The sequence below is a fragment of the Bos indicus x Bos taurus genome, chromosome 4, assembly GCF_003369695.1.
Source record: "Bos indicus x Bos taurus breed Angus x Brahman F1 hybrid chromosome 4, Bos_hybrid_MaternalHap_v2.0, whole genome shotgun sequence".
NCBI classification, from domain to species: Eukaryota; Metazoa; Chordata; class Mammalia; order Artiodactyla; family Bovidae; genus Bos; species Bos indicus x Bos taurus.
The window spans coordinates 45,149,147-45,169,028 of NC_040079.1; the positions used below are offsets into that span (position 1 = coordinate 45,149,147).

The 19,882-nt window shown below is 43.7% G+C and overlaps 1 protein-coding gene across 2 annotated transcripts; it reads right to left on the reverse strand.

Annotated features, from left to right (window-relative positions):
• Nucleotides 1–1,486: 1,486 nt before the first annotated feature.
• HUS1 (HUS1 checkpoint clamp component) lies at nucleotides 1,487–13,943 on the reverse strand. 2 transcript variants are annotated; one of them, XM_027539305.1, is made up of 8 exons: nucleotides 13,749–13,943; nucleotides 12,817–12,944; nucleotides 12,540–12,716; nucleotides 10,784–10,891; nucleotides 9,724–9,798; nucleotides 5,649–5,748; nucleotides 3,790–3,909; nucleotides 1,487–1,734 (listed from the first exon to the last, which is right to left on the reverse strand). In XM_027539305.1, the coding sequence occupies exons 1-8, from the start codon at nucleotides 13,798–13,800 to the stop codon at nucleotides 1,652–1,654; spliced, it is 843 nt and encodes a 280-aa protein (XP_027395106.1). In that variant the 5' UTR covers nucleotides 13,801–13,943; the 3' UTR covers nucleotides 1,487–1,651. The 2 variants fall into 2 exon arrangements, with proteins under 2 accessions (XP_027395106.1, XP_027395107.1); XM_027539306.1 differs by lacking the exons at nucleotides 9,724–9,798; nucleotides 10,784–10,891; nucleotides 12,540–12,716; nucleotides 12,817–12,944; nucleotides 13,749–13,943 and adding an exon at nucleotides 8,836–9,717 and having other exon boundaries at nucleotides 5,649–5,771.
• Between the last annotated feature and the right edge of the window lie 5,939 nt (nucleotides 13,944–19,882).

Genomic DNA, 19,882 nt, shown 5'->3' on the forward strand with positions numbered 1-19,882 from the left:
GCTGTTCAAACTGCACCCACTCTCCACGTGGATGCTCTGCAGACCAATCCACAGTATATGTGACCTCCCAGGGTACTGCCAAGGGGAAGCTCTGTAGGCCCTGAAAACACATATATGCAAGATGGAAGCCTGTGTTCTGAAAAAGGCTACTGTTATCATGGAAAATGCACTGCAGAAAAATCTGGCTCCTGGGACAGAGCCAGAAAGCCAGCCTAGGACTAAGTCAAAGTCACATTCTAGACTGCCTCCACCAGGCCCTGGGGATCACAGTGGACAAGTGGTCCCCCGTACAGAGGATGACAAGGCTCCTGGATTCTTAGACATCCCTGACCCAGCAGAGGATGGCCCCCAAACTTAGCTCCAGACATATTTCCCAAAGCAACACAGTCCTGAGCACAACTACCCAGGACGGCTCTCCACACACCCAGTCAGCCAAAGTGTGTCTAACACCCAGAAAGCTGTTTAAGTTAATTTCCCAAACTATACTCTTTCCTTTAAACAGACTAAGCTGCTATTTCCTGACTTAGTGAAATTCTGCCCTGGGTGAAAAGCAGGACCATGTTTCCCTAAATCACCATGTCTACTAGCTCCTCCAGTGCAGGAAGATGTGCTGTCCTCGGTCAATAGTTCTGTGGGAGGCAGCGGCCAGGGTAAACATAAAGCAGCAAGTCTGTCTGAGAATCAGAAAGAGACGCTGTTTCTCAACTTCAAGGAAGACCCCTTTGGCCATACCCACACCTCCTTAAAACTATTCAAGTTTACTTAAATAAACACTAAATAAGCTGAGGGAGATTATATCTGGCTTTCTGACATTTTAAAAACTGCATATAAACCTATTTTACCACATCAGATTTAAAACTAAGATGTTCTTTCCAGATGCCTCAAATGGTTGATGACTTAACTCTGAAATGTATCATTCTTAATTCTGGTCTTGTAGCAGAAGTGAGGGAAAGAGAAACCAGAATTCCTGTGTTCAGATACTCTCCCTGCCATTAGCTGTGTGGCCCAGGGCTGACTGCTGAACCTACTCTGCCAAATACAGAAGCCACACTGTGAAGCCTCAGAATGTGCTGCTCTGACCTGGCCAGGCCCTGCCCATGCATCCTCCTGATGGCAACAGAAGAGCCAACTAAAATCTTCATGGGCATCACGATGAGATCATATGTGCTGTACCCAGACCCCCCGGGACCCTCTACAGGATGGAGGTGGCAAGAGGGCCAACCTCGCCTTCTTGGGCTCCAAGTACACAGAAACCTAATTGCTTCAAGTCTGTTCCCATAACAATATGCTGAGCTTGAACAATGCCTCGAGGGAAAGTGCTAGGCTTGGCAAACATTATTTTTTTGCCAATTTTGATTACTACACCAATTCAAACTACAGGAAGATTTTCACGACTTCAGTTAGAAAAGTTTAAAGTCTGAATAAATAAATTTTAACTTTTCTTTCAACATCGTCAAAGCAAAACAAAGCAGACAGAACAAAGAAGTAATATGAAGAAATGTTTATGCAACTGTGTTTCATTAACTCATTAATTCAATTTCTATTGAAAATATCATAGAAGGAAAAAAGTAAAAAAAAAAAAGAAAAAAACAGGGTTCCACTGCTGTGGGTCCAACCAAGGTCCCTGAGCTCCCAAGCCCACAAGGCAGGGCTATGACAAAGCTGGGATGAAATACTGCAGGGAAACGTCTTCATGGAGCAGGTCAAAGTGAACAATCTTGTTCTTCACAATATCTAAGGAGAAAGGAAATCCTTTACTGTAGAGACCCATTCTGCACATACACTCTCACCCCTAAGCATTGCAGCAGCTTCTCCCCCAAGCCTCTCCTGGAGCACCCAGGCCTCTCCCAAGGTGACCAGTCTCCACCATCCCAACTGATGCTAAACAAAGGGACTGGCTCAGGCCAGCTCATTTTCCACCAAGGAAGAGGCCGAGGTCTCTGGGGCAAAAGCCACAGGGCAAACTTCCCGGAAACCACATGTACCCAAGTCAACATCCTTCTAGGAAAAAGCAGCTTCTCACCAGTGAGTCCCCAGCATGTGCTGAGAAAAGGCGAGTACGTAGGGTCTTTTTTCTTTTTTTTAAATATAAATTTATTTATTTTAATTGCACATAGGGTCTTACTAGAGAGCAGGAGGCAGTTTGCAAGGGCAGCCATCATGCAGCCTAGGATGAGCAATGAGGCACTGGGTCTAAGACCCAAAGCAGAAGCCAACCAAGAGGACGAGGTGTTGCCACAGCATGAAAGCAGCACAGCTGCCAGGGCCATATCACTGAGAGCAGAAGTTACAGGGGCAGTGGGGCACACCACGCCCAAGGAAAGCTAGCTGAAGCCAGATCAAGCCAGGTGGCAGAAGAAAGGCAGACAAAGAGCACACGGCAGGCTGCTGAGACCAATCCCAAGAGAATGGCAAGTCGGGAAGGGACACAAGGGACCAGCAGGACACTCATCAGGAGAGGTGCTGGACTCACAGGTGGCAGTGGAGACCGAGGGTGCTGGGGAAAGCGCTCCCACCCCTGCCCAGAGATGGGAAGTGGGCAAGCCTGGAGGATGCTGTCACAAAGCCAGAAACACTGGCACAAAAGGTTTGGGGTAAGAAAGAAACAAATTCGATTCTGGCTGTCATAATCTTCTGGTCCCCCTCCCTGCACCGGAAGCTAGGGCCACAACCCCCACTCCCTACACTTCCCCTACGCAGACAGGAGGAGTGGCTTCCAAGGACCCACAATGGGGCATCACCCAGACTCAATGGCCCAAGCCAGAGCTCTGAAGAGGCATCTGCACTGGGCCAGGTCCCCAAGGAGCCCTGTGCACGCAGACAGTTTGAGAAGCACCGACTTAACCTGGGAGGACCTCGTGCTGAAGCAGTGCACCCCCATTCTCAGCCTTAGGGGCGCCCACACCATAACTTCTTCAGATGCAGTGCAGGCAGCCCCTGGCCCCTGCCCCACAACTCAGCAGCTCTCACTGCTCCTTCCCTATCGTGGATTTCTGCACTCCTCCTTCTATGTACACCATCAGTGCAGTCCTCATGCACTAATGCCACTCCTTTCCAGTGGTCTCTCCTCCTTCACTGGAGAACCTTTGGGAATCTCCTACTCGTTCTCTACAGAGCTGACTATCTGACAATTATTAGGTATCCTATATTCCTGGGTCACCCTTCTCAGCTCTGTTCACTGGTGGCTGAGTGTTCAGACTTGGAATTCACAAATAAAGAGGTGTCACCGCCAACCAAGGCCAGTTTTCTTTCAATTGCTGTGATCTCAAAAGCAAGCAAACAGACATAGCCTTGAAAAAGTCTCAGCAAGTGAGTCTCCTCATCTGTAATCAAGGACTGAAGGGTGAAAAAACATGTGAAAAAGAGAAAGACAAGGCCAACCGGAATTAAGAGCGCCAATAAAAGCCACTATTAAAAGTCAGCAGGCAGCACAGATGACAAGACAAAGGACAACTGGAACAGGTCAGGCTGACACAGGAAAGAAAGAAATGCTTTGAGATGGAAACTTAAATCCAAGCCCAATGGAGACAGAGACCCTGCACACATAAGCTTAGAGTAACACAGCAAGATGGGCAAGGCGCCTCTGCCCATACGCAGCTTCTCTGTGGATGCAGACTCATGTATGACACCAGGTGAGGCAGTCCAGACCCATCTGCCAGGGACTACTCAGGACACTGGAGTCCACCAGTGAGCGAGCTGTCTCTGCATTTAGAGACTGTACACAATGCCTAAGACTACAGTTGATTACAGTGCTTGAAATATGAGAAACAAATCAAACGGCAAACTTACTGCAAGTGGCCTTTGTAGGGTTTACTTGTTGTCCAGCAAGGAACTGCAGGAGCTTCCTAATGTCTATGTGCACTTCAGCCATTTGTTCCAAGTTCCTATCTTGAGAAGCATTTTCGGAAGCTAAAATGATAGGAACATTTTAAGATGCAATTATCTTCCAGTGAAACAGGGAAGTGAGAGATTGCACGATGACTGTTTACATAAATAAATGGTTTACTTGACCACTGACTTGAGAACCTACAGAAACACTGCATAATATAAATGTGACCACTCACCAAGCAAGCATTTACTAAGTATTGACTCTTTGAAATACTGTGCTATGGGAATTCCCTGGCAGTCCCGTGGTTAGGACTCAATGCTTTCACTGTTGACAGTCGGGGAACTAAGATCCCAAATGGCCTACGGTAGGGCCAAAACACCATCCTCAAAACAAGACCATATACAGCTAAATCAAGCCCTCTCATTATAAAGTGGAATGAAAGGGAAGAAAACGTCCTTTCTACTCTGGGAAGGTATCAAAGACCCTCTTTGTAATTTACTAAAATAAACAAAATGAGCAACACAAAAACAAGTCACTTCATATAACTACTGTCAAAACTTTATTAACGTGGATTTCACTTTGCTCCAAGGCACGCTCTTCACTATAAAGTAAAATTCTCTTGCAATGTTAAGTTACAATGTGTCTCTAATAAACAAACTGGTAGTAAGTAATTTTAATTCTAAAAGTGGAAAGAGTCTTATTAGACCTACTTCAGAACACACGGGTGACTAAATGGTTTTCACAGAGTGAGTACCTTCCCAGGGCCTCTTGCGTCGTTCCCTGTTGGACCTCCCTCCCACAGCCTGCCCACCACTGTGAGCTCTGCAGCAGACGACTCTAATCCCTGAGCCAATCTACTCAACCAACCCAATGTCCATTCCAGCACTGTTTACGACAGCCAAGACACGGAAGCAACCTAAATGTCTAACACAGAGGAGTGGATAAAGATGTGGTATGTTATTCAGCCATAAAAAAGAATGAAATAATGTCATCTGTAGTAACATGGATGGACCTAGAGATCATCAAACGAAGTCAGAGAAAGACAAATACCATATGATATCCTTGTATGTGGAATCTAAAACACTGATACAAATGAGCTTATTTACAAAACAGAAACAGACTCACAGATTTAGAAAACAAACTTATGGTTATTGAAGAGTACAGGTGAAGGGGAAGGATAAATTAGAAGTTTAGGATCAATGTGTGTGTGTGTGTATGTGTATATATATACCACTATATATAAAATAAACAGTAAGGACCTATTATACAAAACAGGGAACTATACTCAAGAGTCTGTAATAACTGATATGGGAAAAGAATCTGAAAAAGAATAGAAACATATATATGTATAACTGAATCACTGTGCCATACACCTGAAACCAACACAACATTGTAAGTCAACTATACTTGAATAATTAAAAAAAAAAAAATTACTTTTTTAATACACACACAAAAAAGCAGGAGAAAATAAAAAGTATCATCTACATTTGACTCCACCCAGGTAAGAAACTGTAGTTTTTGGTAGAAGGCACAGCAAGTGAAGAGCTAGAAGGGCTCTTGGACGTTGTTGAGCCCAAGCCTAGGTTTTGCAGATGAGGAACGAGGAAGCCCTCAGGCCCACACTCCAGCTTCTCACGTCCAGGAGGTTCACCTTCCCACCACAGTGCAGTAACAAGTGACTCAACTCCATTATGTGTTCCCTTCCTAAGCCTGAAACACAGTCACCCGAAGTTCAATTCTTTTCCATCTAGAGACCTCAGTATGGTTTGTCATCTGAACAATTTATCACATGCAAAATATAACGTACCAGGAAACTTACCTAATGGAGGATTTCCAAGATCTTTAAAGTGAGTTGTAACACACACTAGCTCAGTTTCTATTTTCAAGTTCAATTCTCCATTTAGGTTTGCTTCAATAATCTGCAAATTGAGTATTTTACAGTCTTAAGAAAAGCAAAAGGGAAAAAAAAAGTGGACATCAGCTTCCAACAAACCAGGTGACAAAATATTCCCACAAATCCCAGGACACTTCAGACAGCACCAAACCCCACGTGGCATCAGCCATAGAGAGAAGACAAGGCCTGAGCACAGGGACTTAAAAAATCTCCAGAGAGCAGCCCCTCGACGTGCAGAGCGCAGTAGGAAGCTCTGAAAACAGGTGAGGCTGGGGAGGCCTTGCCAGCAGCTCTGACAGTGCAGACATTGTGCAACTCCTATAAAACAGAGCAAGGAGAACCAGAAGAGAATGTGAAGCGATAAGCTCGCTAACTGCCTTATTTCTACAAATGGACCAAACTATCTGTTACAACTCAACATAACCAGAAAGGCTTCAGAATATTAGGAGAATATAACCATTTATATAAAGAATAATCTCAGACATTGGGAAGTGAGATTTCCAAATTCAGAAAGACCCAGAGATGCCATCAGGTGTCTGGACTCCACCAAGCTGTGGCGCCCTGTGGCTGCCGTGTTTTCTGCACTCAGACAGAGGGCAACTGGGCTTGGTGACTGATCGCTGTGGCCCCTTCCCACCCCAACAGTGCCCATGACTTCCCTCAGGATCAGAGGGGCTCTTTCATTTTGCACTCTGCCCTACACCAACCAACAGGGTCTCTAAACTACACAAAATCTAGAAATGAAGTTCAGAGAAAGAAACAGATACCTTGATATGGCTTAAGATTTTGGCCATTTGCCCAGAGCACACTACATTTCGCCTTTTGATATCAATATCTGGCCACCTCTAAAGTCTGGCAGGTCTTTGGAAAGCCCATGCAGCAGTGTGCAAGTCAACATTTTGTTTAACCAACAATACAAAACTGCCACCGAGCCACTGCAGATAAAGGTGGTCGCTTCACTAGGAGCCACTGCAGAGGTACAGCAAGAGGGAAGAAGCCCCAGGACGAGTGAGGACACCCTGTTCCACAGGGCTTGGCCACAACTAAATCTCAGATTTACTTAGGAGTACCACTTAGTATTTTTCATTCTTGCTCCTTAAAAGTAGTGAACTCTATTTCTCATTTGAGCAACAAAACAAAAAAGATGTCTTCAACTTACTAAGGCTTTGACTTTATATAGGAAACAGTCTCCAAACATCCTTGTTGCATCATCTAGTATGCGTACCTCTGAATGGGAAGAATTCATCAAGCTTATCCTCTCACTTCCCAGAAATACATGGTGTTTCTAAGCCCACTCTATTATCTGGAAAAAATACCTGCCTAAAAAGAAATACGTAAAACAATCCTTGTGCATATTCTGGACTTGTGAATATACAGTGTACAGGGTCTCTGTAAGGCTAACACATAACACAGATCCATCTGTTTCAAATAAGCACACACTTAGTATCTACCTGTAAAGTTCACTGCTTTTGAAAAACAAGTTTTATAAAGACTTATTCAGGAAAGCAGCTTACAATGTCCTAGATTCACTCCAGACTTAAACACCTTTTTATGCTTTCTTCAAATTCCTAAAATCTGAGTAGTCAAATGCTAGATCCATCTCTCCAAGCACAGTGCCTGGTGCGGGGCAGCACTCAAACAAAATTTACTGGAGGAATTCACCAGTGACCCTCCAAACACTGCTCACAGTGTTTATTTTGTGAGTGTTATCTATAGTATTACCCATATCAACATACTCTGCTCTTAAGGGCGTGGATGAGATCTGACTTCTTTCAGAGATATCCTTAATGATAACAACCAACCATTCATGGAATAGTGATGAGACACACTGGGAATCTAACATAAATTATCTCAACTGATAAAAAGTAACAGAGCCCCTGTGACTGTTATGCTGGATAACACTTTCCACCAGGGTGCACCACTTAGTGGGGGTCAGGGGTGGCTCCAAGGACTCAGCTCTGCCAGCATATCATGATGCCTCCTGCCCCAAATCTGCTTCTATGAAGCCGAGACAACATGTAAGGTGTAACACAGCACTGCTCTGACCATGGAGCACCACCACAAACAGCATCGCCGTGTGCTCGTCAGAAATCAGTCCTAGACCCCACTGCCGACTTCCTGAACTAGAACTTGCATTCTGTCTGAAGGGGATCCCAATGCTTAAAACCTGATGGAGACTCTTGGCAGTCAATGCCTGCTTCTTCTGCTCTTACCCGAGTCACAAGCACGACCCACCCCCATTGGCCACGTCTCTCACTAAAGGAAGTAAGCAAGGTGTCTCAACAAGGGCTGCTGGGTCTCTGACTGGTGGAGATGTTTTCAATATGTTGAGTCCTACTCATTTTCCTTGATTCTCTCACCTGTCATCTTCAGACACAGAATTCTGGTTACTCAAGTTAATATTGTTATGCCCTTGGCTACTCCAATTTTCCATATGCTTGATCACTTTCCATTTAGTATTTCACAGTGCAGTAGCCACTGCACAAAATCCTTGTTTTTAAACATTCCAGGGAAGAGAAAAACACCTCTGATGATTTTTTTTTTAATTTCTGATGATTTAATCTAAGCTACTTTGACAACTCATTTCCACTGGACACAAAGAACAAATAACCGGGTCCTTGAATTAACTGCCCTGCCTTTTCTCTCCTGGGCCTCTCAAGGGCTCCAGGATATCCCCAAAAGAAGCCTCCAGCCTGACAACTGGATCAACATCAGGACAGGCACAGGAGAACACTCATGTCTGCACGGCACACGCTACTTCATGGGAAGTCATTGTAAATTAAAGTGAAATCTACAGAGTAAGTCATGAAAGGAAATTACTCTCAAGGGAGCACAACTGCAGAAATAAAACAGTCCGTAAACATTTTCTAGGCTTCAGAAAACTTTGGTAATGCCAAAGATCTCCTGAAGCTAAATTTCATTCCAGGTATGTGCGCTAACACCTATTATCTGCCTGCTGAGTGGCAACCCCACAGTGAGTGGCTGTCATGCAGAGATGATTAAGACAGTTTCCCTTTTTAAGAAGCGGCCAGTTCAGGAGTGGTTTCCAGATGTTAGCAGACAACTTATCACACAGCAGTGAACAGAGCAGCTTGGCAGAGGAGGGGCTTACATTCACGACAGTGGGAATGTCTGGAATTTCCATGAACAGTGAGAAGGGCTAAGTGCTTTCCAGGGGACGATGGGAAAGAAACAGCCAAGCGTGAAATGGTAGAGACAGGCTTGGAGAGCACCAGTACTGTGGGGATGGACAAAGGTCCAGAGCAGTTCTGCCGGCAGGGGACAGCCGTGTGGCAGGTAATCAGTCTGCAGACGCTAAAAAGCAAAAGTTTCATCAGGTGAACAGTCGTGTCTAAACACACAGGGAAATAATCAAATGAGTTTCGGGGGGTGACTGAAGAATTCAGGAGAACCTCAGGAGTGAAGGACAATTGTTCACAACTTCCCATCACTGTCACATTCAGTGTTTCACTGACACTGAGGGTAAACATCAACAATGTAAACAGGGAAGTAAACACGCCCCTCTACCTGGCCTAAGAGCTGCTTCCGGGAAGAGGAATGTGTCCTGGGGGAATCCTTGTCTGGGACTCATAGAGACATTTGGCAAGTAGATACGACATTCCACGCACTGCCACCATCAGGTGATCATAAAAAAAATATGTACACTATCGGATAAAATACATAATATGCTGTCCAAAACATATGGAAAGAAAGTTAGAACCATTGAATGTATTGTTAACATACTGTAAATATCATAAATATGAGAGACTAGGCCAAATATCAGAGAGGAGAGTTGAGAAGATCCAGAGCAGGTTTCACCTGTAAAACCGTAGGCTATCAACAACAAGCCAAGCCCCCAGAGCCGGGAGCTGAGGGACACCCCACGCAGACACTACATGATGAATGGAGGGCATCAAGTCCCCACCAGACAAGGCTCCTCCGAGGACATGCAGCCAAAACTGCACACTTGGGAGCTCTTTTCAAAGAAGTCAGAACTTACAAGGTGATTGCTGATGTTTTTCATCTTCTCCACAACGCTCTTCATAGTCTTCAGGACTGGTAAATAAATACTAACCTACAAAGCAAATGAGAAAGATCAGTAGTATTAAAATATTAACACAGTCAAGTATTGACAAGCGCTCATTACCTATGTTTGGAATGTGTGTTGCTCTGCAATCTTATTTTTAAATTGCCTGAATAAAGTTCTTTCTTAAAAATATAAAAAAGAAAAATAATTCTAGAGCTTCACTCACACCTGCCTTCGGTGACCTCGGCGTCCATGTCCATGTGGCCATTCTCTCATTCCAGGTCTGTAGCCCTGCTGCTCAGATGCCCCCACACACCCAAGGGGAGTAAAAATCAGCAGCAGTGGAGGCCATCCTCCAAGGGGTTCACACCCAGACCTGGGGGCAGGTTCCTACTCTGTGTAAAAACACTGGGGGGCAGACTCTGTACCAATGCCCAGACTGGGTTACAACAGTGCTGGGTACAATGCTGGCTTTTTCTCAGCAGAGACATCTACTAAAAGCCAAGTAAAAATTCCATATGCTACTTCATGGTCTCTTCTTCAATAAATTACGAACAAGAGGCAAAGGACCCTTTGTCATCATCTTTCTTTCCAGTGGCTCTGGGATTCCTGTCAGGAGAACTAAAGCAGCCTCTCCTTCTGGCTATTACACACACCTTGGACATACTCCTAACAAGACATAGGAAAAAACCACGTTCTATGAAACCCAAATTGGTGCCTAGGGCCATTACTTCCCACAGATGCACAGGTCATCCAAAATGCTACTTCAGTTTTACTTATGCGCCATTACAGGGCAAGACTTTCTCTCTCCTAACTGTAAAGAGTGTGGCCTTATATATAACACTACTTTAAGATGATTGATGCAAACAACTAAATGAAAACATTCCAATTTTTTGTTCCTGGGCTATCTTTTAAATATGATTATCTCTTTTCAGGTACTATATAACTTTCAAATAAAACCTACAGCAAGACTTTAAAGTCAGAGAATCCAAATCACACCATTTAAGACGTGGTGACGCCGGGCATCACTCACGTCAGCATCTGGGACCGTCGGCTCTTGTAAGTCCTTCCATAGTTTTCTAGGAATAACTTTCACAGGGATGTCATGTGTCACAACACGACTACTGCTTGACACGGATAACTGCCAAGAGAAGAATTAAAACACATCAGTACTTAAAAAATAAAGAACTGAAAGACAAAAAATGTTGATACCAAACCTAAGTGTTCTCAATTCAGTCACCAACGTCCATTCAACAAGTATTAACAGAGCTTAGAAATAGGAAGTTAAAGAAGCAAGTGATGAGGACGGTGGAGGAGTAGGACATGGAGCTCACTCCTCCCACAAACACATCAAAAACATATCTAGACATGGAATGATTCTCACAGAACATCTACTGAAACATGGCAGAAGACCTCAGGCTTCAGAAAGGACAAGAAAATCTTCATGTAACAACAACAAAAAAGAACCAGAAAGGAATCAGGATGGGGCCTGCACCCCAGGGAGAGAGAGCTATGAAAGAAGAAAGGTTCCCACACCCTGAATGTCCTCTCACAGGAAGGCAGGGAGACCAGCAGGGACAGAGGGTGAGCTGTGGAGCCTTGGAGGAGAGTCCAGTTAAGCAGTTTACAGAAGGCAGAATGAAGACAGCCCTGCACAGACCGGTGATGCCACTTTCCCCACACTCCCAGCCTCAGACACACGTCCAACCGTGTGGGCAGAAGCTGTGTGCTGATGCTCAAGCTTCCGAGATCAGACCTAAAGAGAGGACTGGAGGAGGCTGCCAGAACAGCCTTGAGATGCTAGGAGTTTGAGATTAGTGGATGGAAACCATTACATATAGAATGGATAAACAACAAGGTCCTACTGCATAGCACAGGGAACTATATTCAATATCTTGAGATAAACCAGAATGGAAAAGAATATTAAAATAAGAATGCTTATATACGTACAACTCAATCACTTTGCTGTAAGGCATAAATTAACAATGCAACACTGTAAAACAACTACAGTTCCATTAAAAAATACAGTTGAGATATCCTCCTCCATAAAGAGCATTAAACTGAATATAATACTCACAGAAAAAATAAAGTACACAGAACGGATAAAGGAGAGGTTGCCAGGATAAGGGAAGGAAGCAGCATTGGTGCTGGGCAATAGAGGAAGAAAAGGCTTTAACAAGTGAGAAGAACACAGACTCCAAGTAGAAGACCCAACCTCACCAAAGCCTGGGAGTTGGGAACGAATGGGACACACCTGGAGACCCACTCAGGGCAGATAAGTGGCTCTTCAGTGGGTTGAGCCACACTTGAAGGGCTCTGGACAGCACATGAGAAATGTCAACCTCATTCTCATGTGCGGTACATGTGTTCTGAAGAGACCCATGCATTAAATTCAGCTGGGAGTAGGGTGGAAGAGAAATGCATTCCTTGAACACTAAAGGTCATTTAAAGGTGTTAGCAGCAGAAGTGAGGGGATAGGGAGGGACACACAAACACTTCAAAGGCAAAAATGGTTTTTAGACTAGATGACAATACCACTAAAAGAAATGGATATGCAGATCTGAGAAGAAAGATGCAGAAGTGTTATTTCATAGGAAGACCAGCATCCTTGCTGATTATGAGATTACAATGCTATTTAAATATGAGGAGGACCCAATTCCAATGAAAAAACAGTGATGTACCAATCTCTCATTTTAATAAAACCAATTAGCTTCTCCTGTAGAAAGCCAAGGCTTATATAACTACTTCTAATTCCTGGGAAGTTTCAGAAATGGTAGCTTCCTACTCACCAGCTCTATAGAAACTGTAAGGCAGGGAAAGTGTTTATTAGTCAGCTTAATTTTCAAAGCTCTGGCATTCTGGGCGGTTTTCAAGGCTCGAGATAAATTTTCCGATGTGAGCTCTAAATAAATCTCATTGTTTTCTGCGGAGACACCTTCCATTTGAAATTCGCTGAAGAAGTTCTCCTAAAGGAAGGAAAAGGAGGGGGGACATCTGTGCCCTTTCCAGTGGAATTCGGCGTGGGGGAGGGGGCGGGCTGCAGGTCTCTCAGGAGCCTCCACTCACCTGTTCCAGCTCACACCACATGCTCACCCCTCCATTGGCCACTCTGTCAGAGAGGATGAAGTTCAATTTATCCGGGCTGATGCGCAGAGTGCAGGTTTTGGCAAGCTTGGCTATCATGTTACTAACTCCTATAGCAAAGTAAGTAAGTTAAGTGTAGTCGCTCAGTCGTGCCCAACTCTTTGCAACCTCATGGACTGCAGCCCACCAGGCTCCTGGGTCCATGAGATTTTCCAGGCAAGGATACTGTAGTGGTTTGACATTTCCTTCTCCAGGGGATCTTCCCAACCCAGGGATCGAACCTGGGTCTCCTGCACTGCAGGCAGATTCCTTACCGACTGAGCTACAAGGGAAGCCCCCTATAGCAAAAAGGTTCCAGTAAAGAATTAACTGAGAAGTACGTTGCGTATCCAAAACACCAATTTAGCGCAGAATTACCAGTTGCGCACAGTGAGCGTCCCAGTGGGAAAATCAAGGTTTCCACTTCTACCTACCGGGAGGCTTTTAATGCCGCTGGGGTCAAGCCAGCCTCCCAACAACCTGGAAGAAGGAAACCGAGACTCGGAGCTTAACTGGCGCCTACTGGCCGCTTTCTTCCCTCCCACGTCCACTCGGGGCCGCCGAGTGCTGCAGGGGTCGAGGCAAGGACAGACACGGCTGGGGCAGGGGGACCACGGAGCCTTGGCTGTGAAGGGCGGTCTGCGCCAGATAAAGTTGTCCTGAAGCCACTGGCCGGGTTAAGAACAGCCACGCGAAAGGAATCAAAATTCAGAAACAACCCTCGGCACCTGCGCCCGCGTCAACTCCTGCTGGCCAGCCTGTGCAGCGCGCCAGCCTCTTCGCGGGGCCCGGCCGCGCGCATCGCTCCGTACAGGCCTCCCGCCCTGCCCTCTGCCGTCCTCCCCGCCGCCAGGGTTGACGCGGCCTCTACTCACGCGTGAAGTGGTTTAGACAGGCGGTATCCACGATCTTGGCCCGAAACTTCATGGCTGGACGTGGCAAGGGCCGGGAGCCCGTCCGCACCGGACTCGGGAGAGTCCAGCCTAGCCCGCGGGAAACGCCACCGCAGTACTGGGTTCAGCCCACTTGGGCCTGAGACGCGCCTGCGGACAGTAGGCAGGCTTTCCGCTGGCGCGCTCGGGATGACGCGAACTCTGCCGGAAGTGCTGGGATTCGAAGCCGCAGGTGCCGGAAGTGCCTCTGAGTTTTCACCGGTTGAGCTCTGTGTTTACGTATTTCCAATTCTGTTTTAGACCATAGGAAATAAAATCAGTCTTGTTAGGTAGGTCGAATAGGAAAAAGGAGTCCAGAATGGCGGTGGCTAAAAGACAAGGAAGGGAAAAGCCCGCAAAAATAGAACAAAGGAAGGTTCGAGGACCGGAGTGAGGACTTCAGGTAGAACAAAAAGCACTCCTGGCTAGCCCAGTTTACATAGGGAAGTTCCCAGGGGAAGGAAAAAACCTATATAAAGAGGCGCCAAAGGGCCGGGGGGAGGGTCTCTCCCGCGCGCGCGTGCTCGCTGTCTTTCTTCTATTCGCGTCTTTTGGGTGGGCATGCCCTCACGCCTTGAGGATATATTTTCCTTTTATTTTCTAAATAAAACTGAGCTGTAACACTGATCTGTCAGAGCTATAACATGGTCGAGCTGAGAGCTACAACACGGTCTGAGAGCTGTGGCACGCTTTAACGTCCGTCGCTGCAAATTTTTGTTGTGACGAGACAGAACCAAGGAGATTACACTCCCCTGACAAGTCTCTTATTTATAGTGATAACTTATTTCTTAAATACACACTGCTCTTGTGGTAGGGGAGCTTTAGAACCTCCCACGGCTCAGACGTTCACACTGGTACCTCAGCACTGTAGCACCACGTTGGATTATGCTTTGAAATTTGCTTAAACTGTGCTAAACACGGGATGTTTAAACAACACTAAAAAAGATGTAAAACTTGAGAGTTGTGAGTTTTATCTGGGGCAAAATGAGGACTGCAGCCCTGGAGGCAGCATCTCAGATAGCTCTGAGAGACTACTCCAAAGCGGCAGTGGGGGAAAGTCTATATATAAGGTTTTGGTGAAGGGGGAGTTCAATACCATGAAGCACACATTTTACAAAAGGTTTTTGTCAGTCATGAGGATCTGATAGCTCTAGATATGAGGAGCTACAAGGATTGAGATCATAAAATCTGTTCCTAAAAACATCCAACCATCTAAAGACCTATCCCACCAGATTCCCTGGAGCACAGAGTGCCTCACTCCACCCTGAACTCCCTCAGGGGTTGTTGAAGGTCAACAGCCATAGCAGCATGGGGTTCAAGCTCAAGAGGCAGATGGCAAACACCTTTGTTGTTCAGTCCTTGGCAATGCTCTTGGTAAGTGCCAATTTGTAGTTGACAACACTGATAGTAATTCTGTAGTTTTTATTCAAAACGAACTTCACCAGAGCCTGTTAAAGTCTCCTAGCATAAATGATACAAATGATGTAGCAGAATTTTGAAAAACAAAACGAGAAAAACAGAATAATTGTCTCCAAACTGATTTTTCAGAGACAAGATAGTCCATATTAAGAATGTTTTATTTTTATGTGCTTTGCAAATAGAAACCTACAACTTTGTTTTTACCTTGACATATAGAATCAAGATATGAAAAATAAAAACAGATTATTTTAAAAAGCACAAAATATAAAAACCGCAAGCAGTTCTGCCTATTTTAAGACTATAACATGAAGGTAGGCTCCAATCTACATTGTTACAAGTATTTCCCAAACCAAATGTGATTAATGTCACATTTAAATTTTTTACTAAAAAATCATGCTTTTTTTTTTTTTAACCTTATAGGTTAATTTAAAAATAGATAAATCATTAAATGAGGTGGTTGCTGTGGATGTGCTATGTGCTTAGTAGCTCAGTAGTGTCTGACTCTGTGGCACCATGGACCTGCCAGGCAAGAATACTGGAGTGGGTTGCCATGCCTGCCTCCAACGGGCATGATTGGGCATAATTCCCAACCCAGGGATCGAACCCAGGTCTGTCTGCATTGCAGGTGGATTCTCTACCTACTGAGCCACCAGGGAAGCCCGTGGAAATCATGAATTATGATTAAATACGAAGTAAACTTTGAAATAGGCTTCGCAGGAGGTACTAGTAGGAAAGAATCTGCCAGCCAATGCAGGAGGTGTGACAGGTGCAGGTTAGATCTCTGGGTGGGGAAGATCTCCTGGAGGAGGAAATGGCAACCCACTCCAGTGTTCTTCCCTGGAGAATCCCATGGACAGAGGAGACTGGTGGGCTAGAGTCCATAGGGTTGCAAAGAATGGGACACGACTTAGGACATAGACTCACAAACTCTGTAAACAATATTTTATAATATACTGATACTTCAACATACTTAATTTTTTTGCCATTAAAAAGACTTTTTTAGGCATAATAGCATCAGTGGTGTTGGATGTTGCGGGGAAAATTGTCTAAGCATGGATGACTGAGTTTTGTTCAAGAGGAAAAAAATTAAAGCTCTTTGGCAATATTAACCTCCTGAAACAAAGATTTTTATTTTAAACTTCCTAAGATATATGATTATACATTCTACACAGGTAAGGGCCCAAATAATATAGGGAATTCTGACCCAACAAATATAAAATTAAGCTGCAATGATCTTTTCCTGAAAGATAATAGGAATTGTGTTTTCTTGCAGTTTCCTTAAATAGGTTTAAGAAATTAATAATTCAATAATTTCAATATTGATAAATATAGACACTACATCCCTATATTCTTCCAACAATTTGAAGGCAGGAATGAAGTCACTAGAGCTCTCTAGAAGCCTGTGTTCTACTGAGTATTCTTTTTTTTTTTTTTAATATGTACCATACTTATCTGTTTCAAATACAGTTAGCACATAACCACATGTAACAATATTGCTGTTTTTCAGTTATTATATATTTAAGGGTCCAAAATATATTCACAAAATATTGCTGTTTGTGAATGTCAACCAGTTTTTAATTTATATTCTATCAGAAACATACCACTCTGGTCATACATGCTAAATGTATTCTGAAAATAACCAAAGATGACAATTCACAAGCAGAGTCTCACCCCCATATAGAAATTCTAATTGCCCTGAAAACCTGTAGGTTAAGTTCTCAACCTTTGAAAGTGAGCAAAAATGTTCCAGAGCCGTCACTGTAGCCATGTATTTGGGCTTTGTATTTACACATTGTTTTGTATATTTATACATATTTATAGCATTAGATTTGAGACCTAAAGGTGGCCACACATTAGTCAGCTAAGTCCCATATCAAAAACAAAATGAAAAAGGAAGAGATTTTGTGATTCGAATAGCACAGACTTCAGAAACTGAATGCTCAGACATAACTCCTACATTTTTCTTTAAGAGATCATCACCATGTTTATGGCTTTCAGGCAGTAGTCTATATATCAGTGTGTTATTAATCAAAGAGTGCAGTCCCTACCATGAACTTGGATCAGATACCATAAGCATTAACTTTGCCTTTCCCCCAAAGAATCATTTTATTTTGAAGTATTAGGCAGTTAAGGCACATTTTAACAAAAACTTATCATATACTCAGCTTAAAAATGGAAGTTCCACCTAGTTACAATAATATATATATACTTAAGTAATGTGTCATTTACCAGTTAGGCAAAACATCTGTATCTTGAGGATAAAGTCACTTTTGAAAAGTGATTCTTTATTTTCTTATTCAAAAAGAAACATTGTGTAAAAAATATTAAAGAATTATATTTGTAAGAATAACCTCCAGGTACCATGTTGGCAGAGGTCCAACAGATTATATTGGTCTGGAAATTAGGAAAATAGACTTCCCTGGAGCTCTGGGTTCTTACCCAGTGTTTCTGAGTAGGAATCATGAAGAAGGACATTAGAGTACCTTCATGATTTTTAGAAATTTCCTTCCAAGATACATGGATCCTTGGGAGGAATCAAACCTTAAACCCCACTCAGCTACCATCTTAAACTTGTAGTTTCCATCCTCAAAGGAATAGGACTTGGGGAAGAATGGAAAAGGAGAATGTACTGAGTATTCTAATGCAATGCACATTTGTTGCAGGAAGGGGGTCCCTTCCAGCAACAAAGAAACTGAGATGCAGAAAAGTTAAATAATTTGCCTAAAGTCAAGAGGAACTTAAGTGGTAGATCTTCCCAAAAGGTAGCTGTCATTAGTCAATTCTCCAGAATCAAGATGATCTCCAATTTTTGGATTTCTGCCTCTGAAAGTGAACTTGCTTAGTCATGTCCAACTCTTTGTGACCCCATTGACTGTAGCCCGACCAGGCTCCTCTGTCCATGGGGATTTTCCAGGCAAGGATACTGGAGTGGGTTGCCATTTCCTTAACTCTAAATGCTCAATGAAGCTATTCCTGAACTTGGAATGTCCTCGTAGTATCCTCTTGGCCCACTTAAATCCTACCTAACTCGCCCCTTCTCTGAATATTTGTATCTTCCCTAAACAGCATAGTTCAACCTCAAATTGTAAACTAGTTATATTTAGCACATACTGTTTCTTTTCCATGCATCAGTCGTATCTCACCATAGTATTTCTCCAAATCTATAACTAAAATTCAGCAAATTTAGATTAATGAGAAAAAAATATACTAGTTGGGAAGTTGGCACATATAGTTAGGAAGTACATTTATACTTGTAAAGTATACTTGTAAAGTACAATAAGTATACTTATTGAAAAGTGCAGAAAGAGAAGTAGGGAAACGTGGGTTGAATATGTCCCTCAAAAATTCATCTGCTGAGGTCCTAACCCCCCAGCATACATCAGGATGTAATGTTACTTGCAGGTAAGGTCTTTACTCAAGTAATCAAGTTAAAAAGAGCTCATTAGTATTAGCCTTAATCCATATGGCTGGTTTTGTTAGGAAAAGGGAAAATCTGGAGGCAACCTCACACACAGAATGCCATACAAAGATGAAGACAGAAATTGGGGTGATGCTTCTACAGACCAAGGAGTGCCAAAGGTGAGTGGCATGGAACCTATCCTCTCTCACAGCTTTCTGAAGGCATCAATCCTGTTGGCACCTTGATCTCCAACTTCTAGCTTTTAGAACTGTGAGACTATAAATTTCTGTTCTTTAAGTCCCCAGTTTGTGATGCTTTGTTATGGTAACTTTAGCAAAGTAATACAGGAAATAAGGGAAGAAGGTGTTGGATAAATCACACAGTGAGATGTCACATTTAAAAACTGTTAGGGGAGGACTTCTCTGGTGGCTCAGTGGTAAAGAATCCACCTGTCAATGCAGAAGACACGGGTTCAATCCCTAATCGGGGAAGATTTCACATGCCATGGAGTAACTAAGCCTGTGTGCCACAAGAGAAGCCACTGCAATGCGAAGGCCATGCACTGCAACTAGAGAGTAGCCCCCACTTGCCACAATTGGAGAAAAACCCACACGGCAGTGAAGACCCAGCACGGCCAAAAATAAATAAAAATTTGTATTGAAAGAAAACTGTTAGGGGAGTGAACAGGGATACCTGTTTATTAAGGCCCAATAAAGCCTTGCTTCCCTGGTGGCTCAGATGGTAAAGAATCTGCCTGCAATGAAGGAGAGCCAGGTTCAATCCCTGGATTGGGACGATTCCCTGGAGAGGGGATTGGCTTCTCACTCCAGTACACTTGCCTGGAAAAGTCCGTGGACAGAGGAGGCTGGCAAGCTACATAGAGTCCATGGGGTCGAAAAGAGTCAGACACGACTGAGTGATTAACACTTGAAAAAAAAACAACCTGTTAGGAAAGTGTAGTCTACTATAACAAAGGATGACAACACTTGTTACTGATCTTCTTGGGAGCCAGGAGGGTAGGGAATGTGTACAACACAATTGGCTTAAAGTACAATAATTAATTGAAGGCTTTTTCACGGGATTGCTTTCAGGTGTTTTAAATCTGTCTTTCACTGTGCATATTTTTAACCCAGTTTTTAAAGAGAAACCTGTATGTTAAATATTTGATGAATGTGTTACAAATTTGGCGTTATGACATTAATGGGTCCCACCACTTCATGGCAAATAGATGGGGAAAAAGTAGAAATGGTGGCAGATT